The sequence below is a fragment of the Phocoena phocoena genome, chromosome 10 (genome assembly GCF_963924675.1).
Source record: "Phocoena phocoena chromosome 10, mPhoPho1.1, whole genome shotgun sequence".
NCBI lineage: Eukaryota > Metazoa > Chordata > Mammalia > Artiodactyla > Phocoenidae > Phocoena > Phocoena phocoena.
The window spans coordinates 51,501,525-51,526,414 of NC_089228.1; the positions used below are offsets into that span (position 1 = coordinate 51,501,525).

Below are 24,890 nucleotides of genomic sequence, written 5' to 3' on the forward strand. Positions count from 1 at the left end.
AAATATAAACTTCATACCAGAAATAAAGCCTGAATATTCTCTTTTTCTCTAAAAATATAATTTTTCCTTCTTTGCTCTTCCATGTAAATCTTATAATCAACCATTTAGTTCTAAAGTCTATTTTTAAACTAGTAATTATAATGCTATAGCACTGTTTTTCTCCTACTTTGTATCCTGTTCTGTATTGTGAATCAACTAATAATTGCAGAAGTGTAAAAACAAAAAAAACAAAAATAGATGCTGCTAGGTTGTAGCAAGATTTTCCAAGATATCCTGATCATCCAAAAAAAAAAAAAAATTCCCCATCAGCAAACTGAAGTCTACTTAACAAATTGCATTTTGCCATGTTTATGAAATTAGAAAATGTGTAGAAAAAGCACTTTTGCAAACTGTAAAGCTCTAATGGAAAATATCTTTTTAATCTTTTTTGACTAGATAGGCTGCTGACTGGTACAGAAAACCAGGGACAGAGGCTCTGTGAAAACATTTTTTTTTTGGTAACTACTTAAATTTGGGGAGAGATTATAAATTGCAAAGAAGTTGGATGTACAGATCTCACAAAGATTGACTGGTTTGCAGTGACGTATGACTATTTTTCTTAAATGTAAATAAAGACCAAGAGGCACAGGAGTAGACCAATACTTTACACCAGACTGAGAAGTCAAGCCATCTGCCTCCAACTAGGAATAAGAAATAAGTTAGTTTTTCCCCCACTTCAGACCAGCTCCTTTATGCAGAGCTTCATTACTTATAGTCCATTTTAAAATAGTATTCCAAAGCCTGACATAAATAAATAAAACAAATAGTGTCCTTTCTTTAGTTTAGGAAGATAATCAAAAAGCCTAATTATAAACATAGGTACAACATACCTGAACCAGAGTGACAACTCTCCTACCTCTAAATAAAAAGCATTATCCACAACAACTTTTTAGGGTATTTTGTGGAATACAGGAAGTTAAGCAAAGGATAAAAAAGTCTGGTAACAAAAATAATCCCAGTGAGGGCTTGCTTCTTCTTTGCTAGAATGCAAAACGGACAGAGAAACTTCTTTCCATGAGCCACCTTAATGAAACTAGAGTCCTATGAAGACACACCCAGCAATGAAGGGCTGCAGAAATTTGGTCATCTGTACCTAAGACACTAGATGACCAAAGGAAAGCATCCTCAATCATCTAAAAGATGAGTGAACCAACAAGAGGGAATAGGCCTGGGTTTGCTAACAGAGCTGAATGAGCTGGGTATGCTGAGGAGGCTGCCACAAGGGGCTGTGGAGCCTCCTTCCCTAAAGTTTCTGAACCACCTTCCTGAGCCCTCTGAGAGAACAGAGGAGGCCTAGTCTAGCACAGGGAATGGGCTAAATGGCCTTGTAACTTCTCTGGTGGCCCTCCGATGCACTTACTCTTTTCTTTAGTGCCTTCCTTCCCCAAGAGAATATTCAGGCCAATTTTGTTTTGTTTTGTTTTGTTTTTGCATTAGTGAGAATTATAAACTAGCAATTTGGAATACCCCTAATCTCACTGAGTATCTTATGATAGAAATGATAACTTGAGTAATAATAAGGAACTTAAGTGCCATTTACACAAGTCAAACAAGCCCATGTCATATTCTGATGATTCCACATTAATAGAACTTAGCTATGATATGTAAAAAACTATTTTTGCCAAGGTTTTAACTACTGAACTTTAAACCAATTTCAGTATTCCATGTAAAGGTCATTTATATTGAAGTAACATGCCTTCATGTTTTCTACATACAACAACAAAGATTTTTAAAGATATACATATATTTTAAACCAATTCACTCCCTTTACAATCACACCTTCAGTCCCACACTTAAAATATAAACCCAAACTGTCAAATGAAAACAACAGTGGACCAACTGATAGTATCATTTAAATGAAACAGTAATTCAAGAGAAGGTTAGCATTGAAACTTAGAAAATAAACAGATTCATTGGACATCTACTCATATGCCTGGTATGTTCTGAAATGAACCTCACACAGAACAGACCCCACTGGAATATGAGACAACTCATTCCTTTCTCACTTTCTCATTCCATGAGGCATGTCTATGCACTCCACTAGACAAGTCTCACTGAGGTTTATACAGTGATTAGTTTATCCTAACAGCAGAGACTAATATTAAATACACAGCCTATTCCAGAATTGGCATATGCTCCCAACAACTGTTTTGTGCACTCCCTGAATTATAAAATAGTCCAATCTTTTAGGAGCATAAAAATGAAAGGGCTTAGATCTATTCATATACATTGTGCATTAAATGTTAGTAGGTTAAGACAGTAAGGTGAAAAAAAGGAACGGAAGGGTACAGTAAATTTTCTTTAAACAATTCCATTACATTAGACAGCATTGTTAATGACATGTATTTATTTTAACCAGATTATGAAAAAAAGAAAAAAATTACCAGAATTTGTATCAATTTCTTGGAGAAGCTAATAATAAAACATTAAATATACATATTTACTTGTATATTTATTTGAAGAATCTTTGGTAGCAATTGTGTTTCTTCCACATTATAGGATTTTTCAAAATAAATGTCAAAATTAATTTACTAACCAGCATATGAAGGATAAATTATGGTTATTATTCTTTTGGTTTTCCTATAAAATGTACTTGAACCTATTAACTTGCATTAATCATGCACTTAACTCATGATCTGTTTAACTTGTGTACACATAAAATGAGAGACTAATACCAGAAAGAAATTAGACAGGAATGAGAATCAATGACAAAACATAACAATGACAACTGTTCTTAAGGAATTTATTTTTAAATTATAAGATTTACAATGTTTTGATTATGCAAAATAGCATAATGAAAATTAAACCAAATCAATAAACCAAAAGAGAAAGATAACTTAGTTTTCTTGAGTATCAGTACTGAAACCATCATTGTAAGCCTCTGATGTTCCCATCATGTCTTATGTAGAACTAAGTATAATAATTTCAAACGTTTCACTTGTGGGTTTAATTTCTCATTTTCAACTTTTATGAACTGTAATGTAATTTATTTCAAATCCTATTAAACTTAGTCTTTATACTGCAACAGCAGCAAATGGCCCATGTGCAATCAAATGTGGAACTGGGGCACAGCTTCTAGCTGCAGACAGAAATTACACACTGCACTCAGTACATCGGAGTACGTTATATTAACCAGAGCGTAGGGTTTAGTACACTTATTGCAGGGTTGGTATTTCTTTCCCTCTGAGCTGAACCAGCTGAGCTTCTGAGCTGACACACTACTGCTGTGGATAGTAAGGCTGCTGTGGGGGCTGAGGGAAGGGGTATGAAGGCTGCTGGGGTCCTGGGTACGGAGCCTGTCCAGGACTCTGGTGATACACTGGCGGATATGGCATATTATACTGGCCGTACGCGTAAGGATTATAGCCCATGGGCATGGGCATTTGGCAATACCTGATGGGAAGAAGAACACAAGAAAGCTGGATTGGTAAATCAAACACTAGAAAATGAAACATACAATAATTATTCTAAAATGAAGTTTTTTCAAGAAAGCCATTCAATGGCGAGAAAAAACAGCTGTTTCAAGGTACTTGCTAGAGAAAAGTGTTCTATCCTGTTATTAATTGAAATGCAAGAAAAAAGTGTTGAATGCTACCCAAAAAATAAGATTGTTGAAGGAAATAAGACTAAATATTCAACTATGAACAAGGAATAAAAACGGAAGCCCTTAAATCTAATGTGGCAATCTAAGTACACTTCTGTTTCACAAGATTCAATGTTCACTGTAAGGCTCATAAATTCACTATTTACAAAGTTTTAACGTTTGGAAGATACAATGTACTTTACTAAGTTTGGAAGACATTTTAAAAGATAGTTAAATGTCTGGATTTTTAAGACTAAAAAAACTATCACAAAGGCAGCTGATCTTTAAGAAAATACATGCCATAATTAGATAGATTTCTATTTAAGAGATGATCAGAATGCCAAGACATCAAAGTACAGGTATGTAAAGAAGGCCTTATCAACCTTGCTATGCTAAGCTCAGAAAAGGCACCTACCTGTTTGTCACCTAAATGAAGACCAAGGAAACATTCTGAATTCCATACAGAAGAGATATGTTTAATATAAACCCAGTAAGTAAAAACTAAAATTAAATAAGTCTGGGAAATGGCTATTCAACGACTCAAAAAAAGTGACTATAACTTACTTTTATTTCTACGTGAGCTGACAATGTAGCTTACTCATTCATGACACCTCCGTTCAGAGAAGGGGTGAGCTTGTTTTTAAAAGACTAACCAGAGCTAGAAACATTAGCCAATTCATTGGGATATACAAAGTTTCAGCCTTACCCGGGATACCCTGGATAGGTGGGGTATGGGGGTCCCTGGGCCTGCAGAGGGGGAGCTGAACCAGGAGTTTGTGATGGAGCTGGTGCAGTGGTCCCAGTGCTCGCTGGAGCTGGAGCTGGAGCAGTAGCAGGAGGAGTTCGATTTGCTGGAAGCACAGGAGGTGGAGGCCGGGCTGGGGGCTGGGGCTTAGTAGGCTGTAAGAAAAAGTCAGCACTGACAAAATGTGTCAGGTTTCTGTCAAATTGCTATCAATCAAAATAAAAGGGCATATGAAAAACTCTAGAATCCAACCAAATATATTTCTAATTCCCATTCTTAAATCTGGGCTTATTACTCCAGAAATGTACTGTAGCTGAAAAGTAATTCTCCAATTTGTGGATACTCCATAGCCACTGCTCTTTCCCTGATGCCTAATATTTAATCATTTACTGTTCACTACTGCTCCCATCAATGGTTAGACATTTGAGGTGGGAGGAAGGAGCAGGTCAGGTACCGTTTATTCCTGTTATCTCTTCCTGGCCCCATGAATTTTCATATGAAAATTTTTAAACACCAGAAAACTTAAAAGAATACTATTATAAACAATCACGTTTACCAATTAAATTAATTATTAATATTTGGCCATCTCTGCTTTATCTATATCCATATATTTATCTATCTATATATTTGCAGAACCATTTGAAAGTTAAGTTGCAAACTTCAGGACACCAGCCCGAAAGACTTCAGCATACAAGTCCTAATATTCTCCTACATAATCACAATACCATTTCACCTGAGAAAATTAATAATTATTTCCTAATATCATTGAGTATCCACTCCACATTCAAGTTTCCCTATTTATCACAAAATCTCTTCTAGGCGTTTTTATGAACCAAGATCCAGCTGAGGTTCATGTATTGCATTTGATTATTATGAATCATTCCTCTCTTTTAATCTAGAATATGCCCCCTGTCTATTTTTTTCTATGACATTTGCTTTTAGAAAAGACCAAGCCAGGTGTCTCACAGAATGTTCCAGTTCTAGACCGTCCAACTGTTCCTAACAGCACAATTTAATTTCTTGTTTTATCACTGTATTTGCTATAAACTGAAAGTTGATTCTAAAGACTTCATTAGATTTAGTTAAACATTTTTAGGCAAGAATCCATGAGTGATGCTGTGTTCTTTATACTGCAAAACATCAGAAAGTTGAGGTTGGTCATCTAATCAAAGTGGTGACCACCAGACCTCTACAATGTAAAGTCTGTGTTATCCTTTACAGCAAGCAGCAAGCTGTCAAGAACACGTAAAACTTGCATTTTAACAATGTGGTTGCTTACTGACCGGCATGGTTCTCGGTGCTGGAGTTGGAGGCATTGGCGTGTGTCCCCCTGCGGGAGAGGACTGATACGCAGGTGTAGGAATTGAAGGAGCACTAGGTTCTCTGGCAATGCTTTGTTGCAAGTCCCTTATTAAAGACAGAAGTGTTAGAAATTAACACAATTTTGAAAACCAACACATACAAAATACCAGATCTTTTTCTTACTTTCTTTTCTTCACATATGAAACACAGAAAATATACTCAAAACAATGATGGTATTTTAAAATATACTACATTTCTGTTCTTGACTAGAACTAACTGAAATCTTCTTTCTTCCTACTATTGAATAAAGTTAGTTCTTATTCTGTTTCTGAAGACCAGGGAAAAAGGTAAACTTTTTCAGAGATCACAGTTAGAGCCAGACTAAGGAACATGTCAAACTGAGCAAGTGAGCCTAAGAAACTGCCCTCTCTCTAACAGGAGGTCGTCCCCTAGATGAGAAACTCGTAACATAATAATCTAATAATTATCAGAAAACTACAACTGTACATAGATACCTAGCTAATATTTTAATCGCTGTATTGTATCAGTGTTTACAAAAAACAACAACCTATTCGAAACCACTGAGCAAATTTCTTGATGAAAACTTTAAAACCGTTGTACAAATTTCTTGATGAAAGCTTTCTGGAAGATATTCGAAATGTGGCACCGAGATAGTTTATGTTAAAAGATACCTCATAATCTATTATTAAGGTAAATTCATTAAACATAGAGGTTGAAAGGACTATTAAAATACAGTATTAAAAATTTTGTTAATATTTTAAAGTCTCCTCTAACAGTAAATTGGAATCTCACTAAACAAAACCCTAAAGTAAAATACACTCTATGAAATACTTGGTATTGATCAACTTCTCACTGTGCTGATTCACAAGCACAGAGCAGTAAACATGACATGTCCTGAAATGTCTGCAACAGGACCTACTGTCTTGATGTAACAATTAACAGCAACTCTGAGTCCCCCAGACCACACTTTCACTGTCAAAAACAATCCCAGTTGTAAGATAAATTAGACACTCCACATAGAAAGAAAACTTACACACATTCATCAAGAAATCAAAACTACTTCATAATGTTTGTAAATTTGTAATAAATGCTTACAATATAAACTGTAAGTTTTTAGTCAATATTAAAATTTGAAAAAGGTCAAACTTTGAAACATCTAATATATATGTGTGTATATATATAACTCACATATAATAAATATAACAATTATATTTAATATTTTAAATATTTTATTTATTATAATTATCTTTACAACTATTTAATTAGATTTTGAGTATATTTAATCATAAACACAGTATCTAGCCTGTATGATTATAATATATTATAAAGCACATAAGACATAATATTTTTTCCTTTGATAGACTCCAGAGATGGTTGCAGTAAATAACACATTTATAGGACAAATGAGAATTTCCTAGGCACTTACTAATTATATAAATCAAAGCTATTAAATCACAGAGCCATTTCTGTTTGTTTCACAAACTGGGCTTCTCTGCAAGATTCAGTCTGAACAAAGGGTTCTATGGCTAAAAAAAAAAAAAGGCCAGGGGTACAGATAAAATGTCAAAAATAAAGTTAGACTAGTTGGTGGTACTATAAAAAATATGAAATCCCTATAATTATTTATATTAATTTAATATAATTTTCTGAAAAGGTAATATATTCACTTGATTTAAAAACTAAAAAGTGACAGGCCACTCGCTATCTACAAATTCTCATTCCACCATTCACTACCACAAACAGACAGCCACTATTTTTTATTTCTTATGAACCTGACCAGAGCTTCCTTATCAGAAATAAACCAATTCAAATGTGTTTTTTTTTTTTTTGTGGTACGCAGGCCTCTCACTGTTGTGGCCTCTCCCGTTGCGGAGCACAGGCTCTGGACGCGCAGGCTCCGGACGTGCAGGCTCAGCGGCCATGGCTCATGGGCCCAGCCGCTCCGCGGCATGTGGGATCTTCCCAGACTGGGGCACGAACCTGCATCCCCTGCATCGGCAGGCGGACTCTCAACCACTGCGCCACCAGGGAAGCCCTGTATTTTTATCTTCTCCGTTTTTACATAAGAAGCATACTTTACACTGTCTGTAACCTTATTTTTTTTTTACCATTAATTATTTATCTCAGAGATTTTTCTACATGGGTAAATAGAAAACATTCTTTTTTTTTTTTTTAATAGCTGCATAGTATTTCACTGCACAGATGTAGCTTTATTTCACCAGCCCCACCAGGGATCGAACTCGTGACCCCTGCAGTGGAAGCGCGGAGTCTTAACCACTGGACCACCAGGGAAATCCCTGAAAAATGTTATTTCAGAGTAATTTTAATTCATATTTATTTTATATTGAGCGAGGGTAAGTATTTTTTCATATGCTTAAGAACCACTCATATTTCATCTGCAGAATTTCTGTTCACATCCTTTCCCAATTTTTCTACTGAGTTTTTTCCTCCTCATTAGTATCTAGGAGTTCTTTATAAATTACGTATATTTGCCTTTTGCCCATGAATAAGTTTCAAATATTTTTCCCCAGTTTATTACATTTTGACTCTTATCATGTTATGATGAACTTTTTTTTTTATGGCTTCTGGGTTTGAAGTCAGAATTACAAAGACCCTTCCTATTTCAGCTTTACTAAGAAATTCTCTCATATTCTCTCTTCATTTCATTTTATACATTTCAATTATGATCCTTTCAGAACTTATTCTGAGGTAAAAATAACTTTTGTTTTCTAAACGGCTAAACACATGTTTCTAACTTCTTACTGATTTAGGATTTTTTCTTTCACTAAATTCACATATGTATTTGAATCTATTCCTATCTTCTATTCTGTCTTTGGTCTAATCACGTGCCCGTATCACTGTGTTTTAGAGACACTATTACATATTTTAGTGTCTGGCAAATTAGTTTCCCCTTACTGTTATTATTATTCAGTTTTCCTGGCTAATCTTGTTTAATTGTTTTTCTACTTGAGCTTTAGGATCAACTTGTCTAGTTTTACATGAAAATCTGTTGATTCCTTTTTTAATCAAAGTTACGTTGAGGGACTTCCCTAGTGGTCCAGTGGTGAAGAATCCGCCTTCCAATGCAGGGGACGTGGGTTTGATCCCTGGTCAGGGAACTAACATCCCACATGCCACGGGGCAACTAAGCCCGCGTGCCACAACTACTGAGCTTGCGTGCCTCAACAAGAGAGCCTGCATGCCGCAAACTACAGAGCCCATGTGCCACAACGACAGAGCCCACGTGTCCTGGAGCCCCCACACCACAACTACAGAGCCCATGCGCCCTAGAGCCCGCGCACCACAACTAGAGAGAAGCCCAAGTACTGCAACAAAGAGACCACGTGCTGCAACGAAAGATCCCGCATGCCGCAACTAAGACCTGATGCAGCCAAAACAGTTAAAAAGAAAATAAATAAATAAATATTTTAACAAATTATGTTAAGGGCTTCCCCGGTGGCGCAGTGGTTGAGAGTCCGCCTGCCAATGCAGGGGACGTGGGTTCACGCCCCGGTCCGGGAGGATCCCACATGCCGCGGAGCGGCTGGGCCCGTGAGCCATGGCCGCTGAGCCTGCGCGTCCGGAGCCTGTGCTCCGCAGTGGGGGAGGCCACAACAGTGAGAGGCCCACGTACCACAAAAAAAAAAAAAATTATGTTGAATACATAAGTTTCTTTAGAACTGACATCTTCATGAAGCTGTCTCATCCTATCTAAGGACATGATACGTCTTTCAGCTTGCTCAAGTCCTCTTTTGTGTCCTTGAATAGTGTTTCAAAGTTTTCTTCATACCGGTCTAATAAATGACAAATTTATTCCTATGTATTTTATCTTCCTTATTGCTATTTTAAGTGAAGTCTTTTCCTCCATTATATCTTCTATGTGTTTATTTGTATGAAGGCTATTGATTTACTTTTAAATATTTATTTATTTATTTGGCTGCACTGTGGGACCTTTCTTTAGTTGCTGCATGTGGGATTCAGCTCCCTGACCAGGGATCGAACCCAGGCCCCCTGCATTGCAAGTGCGGAGTCTTAGTCACTGGACCACCAGAGAAGTCCCAAGGCTATTGATTTCTACAAATTATTTTTATAATCACCTATCTTCAGTAACAATTCCTTTATTATTTGCAGAGTTTGAGGGTTGATTCTTTTGGGTTTTCAAGATGTGTAATCATAAAGTCTGTAAGTAGTGATAATTTTACCTCCTCCTTTCCAATTTTTCTATCTCTAATTTCTTTTTCTTTTCTAATGGTGTAGTCTGGTACTGCCAATATAATATTAAATAATAGCATTGATAATGGGCATTTGTCTTTTGGGGAAATGTTTATAGCATTTCTCCATTAACCATGAAGCTGAGTTTTGTGCAGATATAAACAGATAAATAGATCTATTGTATATATACACACATACACATATATTTTCATGTTAAGGAAGTCAATTAATTCCTATTTTGAGTACCAGAATAGTTATTTTCTCATGCTTTTTCCTCATCTATGAAGAGAATCTTTTTCTCCTTAGATGTAAAAATACTGAACCAATCACTGCATTACTGGAATAACCACCCACTCCCCCTTGGTCATGCTTCTTTATTAATATACTAAAGAATATCAATGGCAAGTATTTTATTTAGAAATTTCGCATCCATATTCATAAATGAAACTGGTCTGAAGACTTTTGTTTTAATCTTTGTCAGATTCACTTATCAGTAAAACTAACTTGGAGGGTTTTTTTTAAACCTCTAGAACCATTTAAAAAGCATTCTAATTATTTGCTTTTTAAAGGTTTAGTAGAAAAACTGAAAACAACTGGCCCTGCTCTTTCTTGGGGGGTGGAAGAAAGTAGCTCTTAACTTCGTCCACTTCTTCAATGGGAAACTGTATAAACATGGACAGAGACAAGAATAATGGTCAGGTCATCTGAAGGGCTCAAGAAAGGCTCATGAGTATAATAGTCTCTGGGTCCTTTACATTCATTACTAATTGAGCACATGGCTCTGTATACACCTGAAGGACAGGCTGACTGGATATAAAATCTTTGCCTCACATCTGCTTCGAGTTCCAACAAGCAATCATTCCACTCTGTTCTAGCATGCAGTGCTGCCAGCCTGAATTTTTTTCACCTTTTTATAAACTTACCTGATCTTTTTGCCTGACTGCCTTAATAGGATCCTACCATTATCTTTTAAGACTAATAATTTGTATGCTGGGGTGTTGACAGTTCTTGTTCATTTCTCCTGACCATATTATGTACCCTTTCAACAAGCCTTATTTTAGAAAAATGTTCTTGAGTAATATCATTAAATATTTGTTCTGTTCACTGTTTTGGTTTTTCTTCTTTGAAGGGAATTCAATTTTACATATATTGGATCTCCTCTGCCCACTTTCTCTAATCCTTTTTAATCCTTTCCTTACTTTGGTTTCATTTTCTTTGATTTCTTCTTTTCTACTTTGTGCTCCTGTGTTTTCTTCATCATCTATCCTCCATTTTGCTCCTTCCCATTTCATCTTATACCTGTGATGGCTTTGTTCTTCTCTTCCACTTGTTTCCTGAATCCCGACATCTGCCTCCTGTTTTCTTACCATTTTCCTTGAGTTCTGGCACTTGTTTGTGGTGATCCTTAATGATTGTTTCCTAGCCTTTTCTTTTTTTTTTTTTTTAATTCATGGTAAATTTTTTATCTGTTCTGTGACAACATTATTCTGGTGAATGTTCTTCATCTATTAAGTTTAGTAAAATTTTGTTCTCTTTCTCACCTCAATGAATATAGTATATTTGTATCGATGCTGTGTCAACTCTCTATTCATTACTCCACATGTAATGAGTCCTATGTTACTCGCCCAGCTTTTCCAGTAGGCCCCTGCAGAAAGTGACTTTACTGACATTTTCTGAGCTATAAACCCTCTCTCCCTCATGTTCTGTGCCTCTAGCTTCATGTAAGGAATCTATTTGCCACTTCAAAGTAAACTGCTTATGTTTATTCGCATTTCCTAAGATCTGTTACCCTGAGCTATTCTGCTATCACTTCTGTGACATCACTGTTCTTCCTACATCTAGAGTTTCCACTCCTTTTCACCCTTTGGTTCTCAGATCATGCAGTTGTTTCCTTGCTGCTTTGTAAAACACCATGGAGGGGACTTCCCTGGTGGCGCAGTGGTTAAGAATCCACCTGCCAATGGAGGGGACACGGGTTTGATCCCTGGTCCAGGAAGATCCCATATGCCATGGAGCAACTAAGCCCGTGTACCACAACTACTGAGCCTGCGCTCTAGAGCCTGCAAGACACAACTACTGAGTCCACATGCCACAACTACTTAGGGCCGCATGCCAAGAACCCACGCTCCACAAGAGAAGCCACCGCTCGCCACAACTAGAAAAAGCCCGCGTGCGGCAACAAAGACCCAACACAGCCAAGAATAAAAAATAAATAAATAAATTTATAAAAAAGCAAATAAACAAACAAACACCATGGAGGAAACAAAGAAACTGCCAACTCACCACAAAAGTCTCCACATATGATTTTTTTTTTTTTTTTTTTTTTTTTTTTTATGCGTTACGCGGGCCTCTCACTGTTGTGGCCTCTCCCGTTGCGGAGGACAGGCTCCGGACGCGCAGGCTCAGCGGCCATGGCTCACGGGCCCAGCCGCTCCGCGGCATGTGGGATCTTCCCAGACCGGGGCACGAACCCGTGTCCCCTGCATCGGCAGGCGGACTCTCAACCACTGCGCCACCAGGGAAGCCCCACATATGATTTTTTAAAAGAGGTAGCAAGATTTTTTTAAAGAAAAATACTTCAAAAGTACAATTTAATACACAAAATAAACTTACTTTAAGAGTTCATCCCTCTCTGTCTTCCGTGCAAACACTATATCACTGCATTTGTTCTGGAACCTGATGAGTATTTCAGTCAGCTCATTGTAAAACTACAAGTAAAGAACAAACACAAGTGATAAACCAGAACAATTTTTAATCTAAGAGGAACACAATCTAAAGCTCCTTTGTCAATAACAGTTAAAGCTAAAGAGCTAAAATCCTATGCATAAGAGACAGTCATACCACTTAAGTCCAGTAACTTAATATTAAATATGACCTAAGATTCCCTAAGAAAGTAAAAATAATAAAATCATCGTTAGAAAGCACTGCCACCAAAAATTAAGTGGCAACAAGTTAAAAGTTTCATGATCGTGAACAAGTTCCCAATTCCTAGAGAAAAGTCAACTTCTTAATAAACACTCTAAACCTATTTAAGTGGAAGTATTAGATCTGCACATTCACTTCAGAAATGCAGGCATCATTTCAGAAACCCTCAGAAGAATTTCCAAAGGCACTCTGGTGAGTTTTCTCAGCTTATCTATTTCAACAAAGCATTTTAAACCAAATTAAAATGGCATTTTACTATCCTCTCTCTTTGGAAGGCTTTGGCAGTATTTCTATGCTCTTTTCAGAGGGTTTTACATTATATCTACCATATTTACATCAAGATAACTTTATTAAGTGATCATTATGGAGTTAAAGTACCAAAAGAAATTATGTATTTGAAAAACTTAAAAATCACTTGTTCCCTCAAAAGCAAAGTAATTGGTAAAAACAAATATAAGCATTTCCCTAAAATATCTAAAGGAAAGGCAAGAAAATACTTAAACATATTTAGTAAGCACTCTGAGTCATAAGCAGATCACAAATCTATCATAATCCGCACCACCAGCACAGAATATAAAAGCCATACACACCCCCTTCCCCACCACATATCAGCTTTGACTACTACTCCTCTTCCCTCATAATTCACTCAGATTGGCCAACTTTCTACCCCCCAACAAAGTGTCACTGACCTTTTGACCTCTCTGTGCTAATTCCTGCTACCTGAAATGAATGCCTACACATCCTCTTTCTGCCTGGTGAAATATAAAATTCATTCTGCAAAGTTCCCATGAAATACTCCCACCTTCATTAAGCTTTCTCCCATTTATACCAAAGCTCTCAAGAGCCAAAGTCATTTAAGCTAAGAAATTCAAGACAGAATGATTTGGTCCAACTGGAAATACCAATTAACTTCCCAAACTATATCCTCACATCCACACTGGTTAGTTAGCTCTTGTTTCTTTTGTGCTTCATACCTTTGTGCCCTCCTTCAAATTAGCTACGAGTTCAACAAAGTTGTCATACGCAGTGGCTAAATTCTTCAAAACTTCTTCTCTTAAATTAGCTTCATTGTTAGACTGTTTCATTTTTGAAAATTCCTGGTGTGAGACCTTGTTAAAAGAAAGATTTATGCAGTTACACTTATTTATCAAGTTACTATAGCTCATAACATTTGTACTGATACTTTCCTAACTATGAAAATCATATATGATTTCCTGCAGTTATTACTAGATATTTACCTAATATATTCCTTTTGGAGTAACACAGTACTTTACAGCTTTCCTTAAGTAAAAAATACCACAAATTCAGTGGGCATGAAAATATAACCAATAATGTTTACAGATTTCTATTAATATGTAACATTTGCAAAAAACACAATCCTAATTGGATACAGATTTAGTCCAGGTTTATCCTTCCTGTAATTTTTTTAATAAAAATCTTACTAAAGTATATAAACTTTACCTGAATATTTTTAAGAAGTCCTTCTTGTTTCTTTAGAGATTCTTGGACTTTAGTTGTAAGACCCCCATAGATTCGATCCAGTTCAGTAACAGAAATAGCTTCTTCATTTATCACACCATCTTGAGCCAGAGCAGTCAAAAATTTGCTCGTCATGTCAAAATTTACTGATTTCAGGTCATTCTCCAGCCCCTCTCTTTCCTTCTTTACTTCATCAAGATTTGTCAGTAAGGATTTTAAGACATTTACAACCTAAACAATTTAAGAAACTTAGTTTAACTGCCCAAAAAACAGAAGCCAATTTCAAGAAAGGAATTATATATAAAGGTTCACCAGGGTCAGGGAGAGACGATCTCTCAGAGAGTCAAGTATAAATTGTACATCAGGTTTATTTAGATACAGACATTGCTGTACCTTTAGTGGATTCAGATTGCAATAGCACCAGCAATAATGATAACAGATCTACTGAACATCTATTATGTGCGAGGCACTGTCCTAAACACTTTACAAATATAATTTTATGTATTCCTTACAACACCCTATAGGGTATATATTTATTACCTCTATTCCACAGATGGAGAAATTGCATCCCAGAAAAATTAAGTTAACATGCCTAAGGTTGCACAGCTACTAAAAGGAGCAGAAGTGAAATCTGAGACCTAAGCCTGCCTAATTCCAAATCAATCTCTTAACCTCGCTACACTACACTGCATCCTTGTCACGAGGTAGAGGAAAGTATATATATATATTTTTTTTTTAATATTTATTTAATTTAATTAATTAATTTATTTTTTGGCTGTGTTGGGTCTTAGTTGCAGCATGTGGGATCTTCACTGCAGCACACAGGGTTCTCTCTAGTTGTGGCGTGTGGGTTTTCTCTCTCTAGTTGTGGCAGGTGGGCTCCAGAGTGAGTGGGCTCTGTAGTTTGCAGCACACGGGCGCTCTAGTTGAATCGCGCAGGCTTAGTTCCCCCGCAGCATGTGGGATTTTAGTTCCCTGACCAGGGATTGAACCCATGTCCTCTGCATTGGAAGGCGGATTCTTTACCACTGGACTACTAGGGAAGTCCCCAGAAGGTATGTATTTGTCAAGTAAAGAGATACCCTATTTTGCCGACCTAGCGAGACTGAGAGAGAGAGGGACATGGAGACAGAAACAGAGATACGGATATACACGGAGAGAGCACTCGAGAGAGACAGACAGACAGAAAGCTATAAGCTGTATGTTTCTTTTATATCCTGGGAGAGAAAGAGTGGGCGGGTTCTGTATCTCTCTTCGCATCATGAGTTCTGCTTCTTACTCGGTCCAGGCAGTCTCTAACACCCACATGATTCATAAACACCCCGTTGTAGTAACAGTGTTAGAGTGTTCAAGCGCCCTCTAAGGCCACACATGAGCTGCCCCCTTTCACTCACATCTCTTCACACTTCTGCTAGGACCAGAGGGGAGAACAGCAACCCCAAGCCCTCTATTCTGCTTGCCCCAGGGATGCTTATAGAAAGAAAGTGGGGAAAGACAGGAAGAAGGGGCCATCCATGAACCCCACCTACACCTCTTCTTACCAGCAGCACTTCCAGCTCCAAAGGATCTGCTCACCTACTGCCTGTTTCTAAGAAGCTCTGTCCGGCTCTTCAGTCCACGGCCTTAGTTAGCTCCCTGACAAGAGGGTCCAGAGCGACCTTCCCATGTGAAAACCAAAGCCCTGAGGAAAAGTCTCAAGTTTCTTCTATATTTTGGCCTCTGTTACCACCGTATCTCCTAAGTGTCCTTCCTATCTTAAATTCACTCTCTTAACATGCAGAGCAGTGCAAAGAAATGGTCTTAGAGGCCCAAGAAGCATCAAACCACAGACACTCTTAAAAGGAAGGAAGAGGAGAAAGAATCATACCTGGATGGATATGGCAAAGTCTATTAAAGGGATCTAGTAGAATTTGATGTTAGACAAAGTGGAGCAAAGTCTTGCTTCCAAATGACTTCCAGGACATATTGTTAAATGAAAAAAGGTACAAAAGCGTTATGTATGGTATGTCGCATTTTGAGTGAGAAGGGAAATCAGAATATAAAAGCTATACACACACATAATATATGATATGTATCTGTGTGCATATGTATTTTTCACAAAAATAAAAGCACTAAGCACAAACCAAAAACTAATGAATATTGTTACTTACATAGAGCAGATGGGAAGAAGGTAGAAAAAGGGGTGAGATTTCTCTGCATGAACCTTTTGAAGCATGAACATTCTTTTACACATCCAAAACACAAAATTAAATCAAATTGTGAATACAGAAACAAATGAAACTAGTTGTCTAGCAAAGTGAAATATGATGACATAGAAAAAAATACTTCAACTCTGACTACACTCCCTTAGTGAATATAATGGGCTTAGTTACTGTGTAACCGAGGGCAGTTTACCTGGAAAACTCAATTTTCTCATCGCAAAACAGGAATAATAATAGTACCTATATGTCAGGACTGTTGTAAAGACTGAAACAATCCATATAAAGTGCTCAATGTAATTTCTAACATAGGCTAAGTGTTCAGTCAGTAGTAGCCATTATTATTAACTGTTAGTTAGGTTTCATGGTTTAACTCTATACTTCATGTGCGTTGAGGACTAAAGAGGCTTAGGCATCTGAGCACTCAGACAAGAACAGAGTAACAACAAGGAACAGACCAAGAATTAAGTATCCCTTACTTTGCTGAATTATAACTATTTCTGTAACTATGTGACACATTTTGTATTGGGGGTATGTAACAGCATATAAATTTGAAAAGGCTGCAATAGTTTTATCTGTTGGCATATTTAAACTGATAACGGAAACTCAACCATGACTATGACCCTATGTGAAGGTTGCTTGGCTATTAGGAGAGTAAGAAAGGTCATTTTCCTCTCTATATAAGTTATGTCTAACAAAAGTTAGAAAATGTTTAAGTAGCCAAGTGAAATAAAGCTGGGGGAGAAATAGGAATATGCAGAATTGGTCTTAAAAAATAGTCTAGTAAACAAAGCTGAAAGTCAGGAACACTATTATCTTGAAATAGATGACTGTCTCTTACAGTATAAAAACGAAGATCCTCTAAGTACCTAAAACCAGATGCCCAAACAGAACAAAGACAAATAACTAGTTAGTTGGCCTGTTCATAATGAAAGAAAAAAACAGCCCTACCTGTTATGCTTGGACCTCTTAATAAAACATGTACTTTGTATCACTTTAATAATCAGCAATTCAAATGCTTGAGTTTTTCTCATAAAAACTCTGGCTAATGTGTCACCAACTACGATGACAACTATCTGAAATAGCTTTAATAAACACATGATGTTTGCCTCTTCTGATAAAGGCACATGATGAATGAATAGTTAGAACATTGAAAATTGTTGATTACCTCTATGCAGAAAATCTAGTTTCAGTAAAATAACTTCATATTGACTATAAAAGTTTTCTTCCCCTATGTAACACCACTGTGAATTAACAAAGCAGCTATTACTGAATAAAATAACATCAGTACATGCTCATTCTGATTTTGCTTAGCAAGAACCATTTTTGCTTTTCTATAGAAAGCAGGAGAATAAAAGGACAAAAGCCCTATAAGTTCTGAGTCATGCATGTGACACTAAAAAGAAAAAACGAGGATACTAAACAGAAATGTTTTTTTCTAAAATAAAAAGGGGCCAGAAAGTGTTGCTGTTCTATGGGTCTGCAGGCTCTGTTCTTCACAAGTTAATCTTCTAACCACCTTCCTTTTCTCCCCCACGTCCTCAAAGCATCTAACTGACAGTCACTGTTCCCTCAGGCACCCCTGCCTTGAGACGCAGGCTCTGTGCCCATCCACCAGCGCCGTCTTCTCTTCACTTCGGGGGCTGCTTCCACAGAACCTCAGAAACCGCTCTGGACACACCCACTCACTCAATCTTCTCGGATCCTACACATGTCCACTTTCCTGCCTGTCTACTGTTCTCATAAAGTGCCAATTTCTTAAGCCTCCTAAGCTTAAGGAGCTCCAAATGCTGAAACATAACTACTTCGTCACCTAAATTCTCACAGTATAGTTGCGACACTTTTCAATTTCTACCCTGTATTACAGTAATCCTTGTATACGTCTCATCTTCCACACTGGATCGTGAATTGAAGGTAAAGGCTGGTTATTATGTGTATCTAGCATAGTGCCTTACACAGTAGCTATCCATTAAGTCTTGGCTGAGTAAATACATGAAACATTTCTGTGCAAAGACAAATAAGGAATGACAGTGATAACTTCTGAGATCTACTATTCCAGGAAATTCACCTTTTTCAATAAGTTTTCAGCGCTATCTCTTGCCCTTTGGCTTATTTTCCTGTATGCTTCGGGTCTCCTCTTCGCCTACACAACTTCACAGTGTTCAGCCCACACTCCCCTTTTGGGACTTAGCGAATCACACGCCCCACTACTGATTTTCTCCTTCCTGTCACCAGTAGAAATGTCATGATGACATTATCCATTTATTAGATTAACAAGCACACCTTGACAACTTTCCCTTCAGAGGTACTCCCAGTGGAATATGGTGGAAGGTGGTATAGAATGATGTAAGAAACAAAGAATCTGTGGTCAGAAGAGTATCTGGCCAATCCAGTCCTTCCACTTCAAGGAAGTTCCTATACTTCCAAGCCTCTCCCTTTTATAAAATTTGAATTAAACCTGTGAACATATGAGGTACCTAGAATACAGTACCCAGTTCATAGGAGGCATTCAATAAATGGAAATTATTACTACAGGACAGTAGTATTATTAATATAATTACTTTTTACACGGTATATATATCATGCTACTCTAAACAACCACCTCAATGTACATCAGCATTTTTAAAAAGATGACAGTAAGAAAAAAAATTGGTAATTCATTGTATATAATGACTTGAACATAGTTTTCATAAGCAGATGATCACCCACATCAAAATGCATGTCCTCACCTCGCTGCCCTGCATGGTCTTTGCTGGGTTAGCAGACGGGATGGCAGCATTCAGCTCCAGCTCCGGCTTACACAGAAGTGCAATGGTGTCCCGGTGAGCCTGGTAACGCTCTTTCACCTGTCCATCTGCTTGCACAGCTTTATCCAAAACAGTTCTGAAGTTGCTTCCCTCTGTGGAGGGAAAAAAAAAAAAAATGTTACCAGAGCACAGTACTGATTTTAACAGTAATGTATATAAGCTGGTTGTACTTTTAATTCTGTTCTCCAACTTTACTTGTTTCCCCCTTCGATAAGTCCCAATTCACTAGATAACAGAAACTGAGCTCCTATTAGTCTTTGCATTTTCGGTTTTGGAAAAATGACAAAATCAATTATAAAGCAAAAGCACAGTTATATCTTAAAATACATTTGCGGTTACTGTCCACCAAATAAAAGCCAATCAACATTAGTCTAATCTTTTCCTACAACGTGTGAATATAGAAAGATAACATTTACTCCAAAAATTGTTACAACTTACTTCAAAAGTATTCCTCTCTCAAAGGATCACTCCTTAAATCTGACTTAAAAGAAAGGCGGATATATTTTTAGAAAAATCTCAATAGTATTAATTACTTTTACAGAGAAATAAAACAAGTCTAGACATCATTTATCTTAACAAGCACAAAATCTTAATATTCAAAGTCTTAAAAATAACAATTTGGGGCTTCCCTGGTAGCGCAGTGGTTGAGAGTCCGCCTGCCGATGCAGGGGACGTGGGTTCGTGCCCCAGTCCGGGAGGATCCCACATGCCGCGGAGCGGCTGGGCCCGTGAGCCATGGCCGCTGAGCCTGCGCGTCTGGAGCCTGTGCTCCGCAGCAGGAGAGGCCACAACGGTGAGAGGCCCGCGTACCGCAAAAAAAAAAAAAACAATTTGGTTTCAGGTTAACTGTTAAAACCTCATCTTTTACTACCCACTACTAAGTGAAATGAAATTACAAAACCATATATATAATATAATCTCATTTATGTTTTTAAAATATGCATAGAGCCTGGAATAGGAAATGAGTATTACAGGATCATTTCAATTTTTACTTTCTTAAGAATTCGAACTTCTCATAATGAACGTCGATTACCTTTGTTATTTTTTGTCTTACACGGAACTGAAGAAAAACACCTGGATTTTCATAATAGCAGTTTCAATAAAAACATGTTTACATCAGAGCCTACTTCAATCAAGCAAAAAACGTAGATCCAAACTGAGAACTTACTCAAGTCAAAGTCATTTATGCACATTCTTACCTGCTCTTAAGGGCTTATAGAGTTCATTGGATGGCGTCCTTTGCCAGCGTTCCTTGAATTTTGCTCTTAAATCATTGTCAGTTGTTTCTTCTTCATCCAACAGTCTTAATGACTTTTAAAAAGAAGGTAAAGCAACAATGAAATATTTCTGGTGTAAAAAATTTAAAACAGTTTTTAAATGATCATACTCAATACAGGTGAGAATTAGTGAGCTCCTACAGTACTGGTTAGAATATAAATTAGTACAATAATTTCTGTTGCAGAAACCCAAGTTATATTTAACAAAAACTTTTGTAAAAACTTAAGACTAGGTTAGCCATTACCTTACTGAGTAAAATTAAGAAGACTAAGAGATTATGCACATCCATGTACCAAGACTACTTTGAACAAAGATGTTTTTAAGATTAAAACAAATAGCCTTTAGACCACTGAAGCCATAAACAAAACAGAGAAAATTGATTAATTCATGAAAATAAAAGATTTAGACTTCACTCCCAATACAACAAACTGAAAATTAACATATAAAAAAATGCCTTTCTCATGCATAGCTGAGAGGACAGGATAGTAGAGCACCTGAAACACAAGTGCTAATCCAGTCAATGGTATCTGCTAATTCCTGATAGCTTAGAGCAGAGGTCTGCAAACTTTTGTGTCAAACATTAGGGTAAATATTTTAGGCTCTATGGACTATAGTTTCTGTCAAATATTCTTCTCCTTTTTTTTTTTTACAATTCTCTAGAAGTGGTAAAAATCATCCTTAACAAGTGAACCATATAAAAACAGGCCACAAGGTAGAACTGGCCTACTGTCCATAGTTCACCTCCTACACATTCTCTAATGGCTTAGAGTGTGAATTTAACAGAACATGAATAGGAGACAAGAAACACAGGTGGAGTTAATAAGAGGAGGAGGTTAGATCAAGGGCACGATCTTCCCTCAAACTGGGTCACTTCCAAATGGGTGACTCTCGGTGGACAAATTTTTAAAAAGGAAAACTGCCCAAGAGAAGGGAACTTAGAACTGAAAATCATAAAACCTGTGTGACACAAAGTCCTAAGATGAATTTCAGAGTAAAAGATTAACCACAAAGAAAAAAAAAAAGAAAAAACCCTCCAAATTGACAGTCTTAAAATACAGGAACACACCAAAACAAAACAAAAACAAAACAAAAAACACTGAAATAAGAGGAACAAACCACAATTAGCAAAATATCAGCAAAAATAACAAATCATGAAACCAAACCACGAAGGCCACAGATACTAAGATGATAAAATAAAGAAAATAAAATAAATATATTTACTACATTTAGAATAAGAGATAAAAGTATGACAGGAGAAAGAGAATGAGAAGAATTGAAAAAGAACCAAATAAAATTTCTGGAAATGAAAAAAATAAAATGAAAAAGTTAGGAAGTTAATGGATAGTTAAAAACTGCTGAGATATAACTGAAGAGAACCAGTGAACTGTAAGACTGACCAGAAGAAATCACACAAGATGAAGCACAGAGCAACAGAAAATACAAGTGGTTAAAAGACCTGGAAAATAAAGGGAGAAGATTCAACATCAGAGATCCAGAAAGAGATAATAATGAGAATAGGGAAAAAGCAATATCGAAAGAAGTGAAAACTAAGAACTTTCTGGGATGGATGAAAGACACAACTCCTCAAATTCACTGGATCCAACAGAATATCAAGCAATTTAAATGAAAATAAACCCACACCCAGACACATCACAATGAACTTTAAAGAAGAAAAATAAGTGTACAACTTCCTTGCTGTTAAAAAGAAAAGAAAAAAGAAAGAAATGGAGGAAACTCAATAAAACCAGGAAAACGTAAGGGTGAGGAGGGACAAAAAAAGAAGGAAATCAAAAGAGTGAGACAAGTAGAAAATACAAAATATAGAAGAACATGATTCCAAATATATGAATAATCACAGCTAATATATACGGATTTAACCCTCTACAAACAGAGATGAAGACTGTCAAACTAAAAGAAAAGGAAAAACCTTACTATGCGCCATTTACAAAAGACACAACCACAAGGACACACAAGTTGAAAGTCAAAGACACAACAAGAAAACTACAGACCAATATCCTTTATGAATATAAATGCAAAATGCTCAACAAAATACTACCAAACCAAATCCAGCAGCACATTAAAAGGATTCTAGGGCTTCCCTGGTGGCGCAGTGGTTGGGAGTCTGCCTGCCGATGCGGGGGACGCGGGTTTGTGCCCCGGTCAGGGAGGATCCCGCGTGCCGCGGAGCGGCTGGGCCTGTGAGCCATGGCCGCTGGGCCTGCGTGTCCGGAGCCTGTGCTCCACAGTGGGAGAGGCCACAGCGGTGAGAGGCCCATGTACCGCAAAAAAAAAAAAAAAAAAAAAAATGGATTCTACACCATGACAAAGTGGGATATACTAGGAATACAAGGGTGGTTCACATCTAAGAATCAATTAATGTAATACTCTGTATTAGTAAAATGAAGGGGAAAAAACCCATATAATCATTGAGATACAGAAAAAATATGTGACAAAATCCAACACCCCTTTATGACAAAAACACTCCAAAGGCATGATTCCGTTTATCTGAAATGTCCAGAATAAATAAATCTATAGAAATCGAGATTAGATTTGTGGTTGCCAAGAGCAAGGGGAAAGGGAGAATGAGTGACTCAACTCCATGAGGAGTTAATGGGTACAGGCTTTCTTTTGGGGGTGATGAAAATGTTCTGAAATCAGATTGTGTTGGTGCTCACACAATACTGTGAATGTACTAAAAGTCTAAAGAGGTTAAAATGGTGAACTTTTATGTTATGTGAATTTTATCTCAAAAAAAAAAAGACACATGTAGTTGTGAGATTAATATAGGTGATTTATTAAAAGAACCAATCAGGCATCTTGGAAATGAAAACCAGGAAACAAACAATAAGGCACAGCTAAACAGCCAATTAATAAGCTGGATGGCTAGCCTGAGACAACCTCCCAGACAGAACAAGAGCACAAAGAGAAAACGTAATAGAAACTTTAAGAGGTGTGGGACTTCCCTGGTGGCCCAGTGGTTAACTCTCCATGCTCCCAATGCAGGGGGCCTGGGTTCGATCCCTGGTCAGGGAACTAGATCCTGCATGCCGCAATGAAGATCTCGCAGGTGGCAACAAAGATCCCGAGTGCTGCAGCTAAGACCCAGTGCAGTCAAATTAATTAATTATTTTTTTTTGAAAAAAGAGAGAGAGATGTGAAGAACTGACCCAGGAGCACCACAATCAATCTAACAGGAATTCATTAGGAGAATGGAGGAAAAAAGAGTAACTGAAGAAACAGAATCCATGAATCTAAGATGGAAAAGGCCCAACAGCTCCCAAGCAAGATAAATTTATCATTTAAAAAATAAATTAGTGGACACTTTAAATTTTCTCAAAATCAAGACTAAAGTTAAATTTGCAACCACAGAGATAAACACTCAAAAACAGTATCAGCTTCACAACTAACAACTTACTTAAAATGAGACTCTCCAAGTACAACTGACAGAATAACAGTGACTCTGACTCATAAGGCTGTTAGGAACATCAAATAAAATAAATAAAAATACTTCATATTAAGATAGGCAGACAACAGACATATCATATACACTAATAAAGCCAGTTTTTCCTTAATTATGAGATGAGCTTTTTTTCACATTAATATTTGTTTTATTTTAGTTAATCCTTTAAATAACCCTGGAAGGTATATATTCTTATCCTCAAGGTTCACACTGTCATCTCTGCCCCCAAAGTACTTGGATATGATGTAAATACAACATCCTCTGATAGTTAACTGAAAGATCAAAATATGAATTAAAGCACTGAGAACAGAAGTCACCTAAAAAAGATGTGACTCCTAAACTGACAAAAGCCAAAATAACCAGCCTGAATATATTTATAGCTAAAGAAACAAATGTATCAATTAGGGGAAAGAGGTGAAAGCACAGTAAAAGGAGAATAACATTGGCAAATAGTTGTCTTTAGCCAAAAACTTGAGTGTTCCATTCTTATTGATAAAAAAAATCTCCTTTCTACTAAAAGATAGGTATAGTCGGCTTATAAAACATTTGATAGCCTAACTTCCTTAGTCTGATTCGTTGCTCACCAGAGACCTAATCTTTCATAGGAAAAAAAAAATCATTAATTGTGAACAGTTTGTGTGACAGTCATTTCTCACAGTATACTAGTTTTACACAATGGTCGTACGAGTTTCAGTAATGTGCATTTATATACCCTTAAGACACATATGACCCCATTTTCACTCACTCAGAATTCCTCTTGAGGCTGAAGAGCAGACTCTGTCTGGGCCACAGCAAAGTCACCTAAATGATGAGTGCTACCTTGTGAAACCCAATAGGAAGA

General features: G+C 37.0%; 1 protein-coding gene across 2 annotated transcripts in view; it reads right to left on the reverse strand.

Moving 5' to 3' along the window:
* Positions 1–2,768: 2,768 nt before the first annotated feature.
* The window catches only part of PDCD6IP (programmed cell death 6 interacting protein), a 59,426-nt gene continuing 37,304 nt past the window's right edge, over positions 2,769–24,890 (reverse strand). For both annotated transcript variants that reach the window (XM_065884798.1, XM_065884797.1), the window contains exons 11-18: positions 20,511–20,622; positions 19,234–19,403; positions 14,289–14,537; positions 13,802–13,936; positions 12,516–12,610; positions 5,651–5,774; positions 4,329–4,522; positions 2,769–3,432 (exon numbers count right to left, since the gene is read on the reverse strand). In XM_065884798.1, coding sequence (XP_065740870.1) covers positions 3,258–3,432; positions 4,329–4,522; positions 5,651–5,774; positions 12,516–12,610; positions 13,802–13,936; positions 14,289–14,537; positions 19,234–19,403; positions 20,511–20,622 — 1,254 coding nt within the window. In that variant the 3' untranslated portion in view covers positions 2,769–3,257. The remainder of the gene's footprint in view (positions 3,433–4,328; positions 4,523–5,650; positions 5,775–12,515; positions 12,611–13,801; positions 13,937–14,288; positions 14,538–19,233; positions 19,404–20,510; positions 20,623–24,890) is intronic.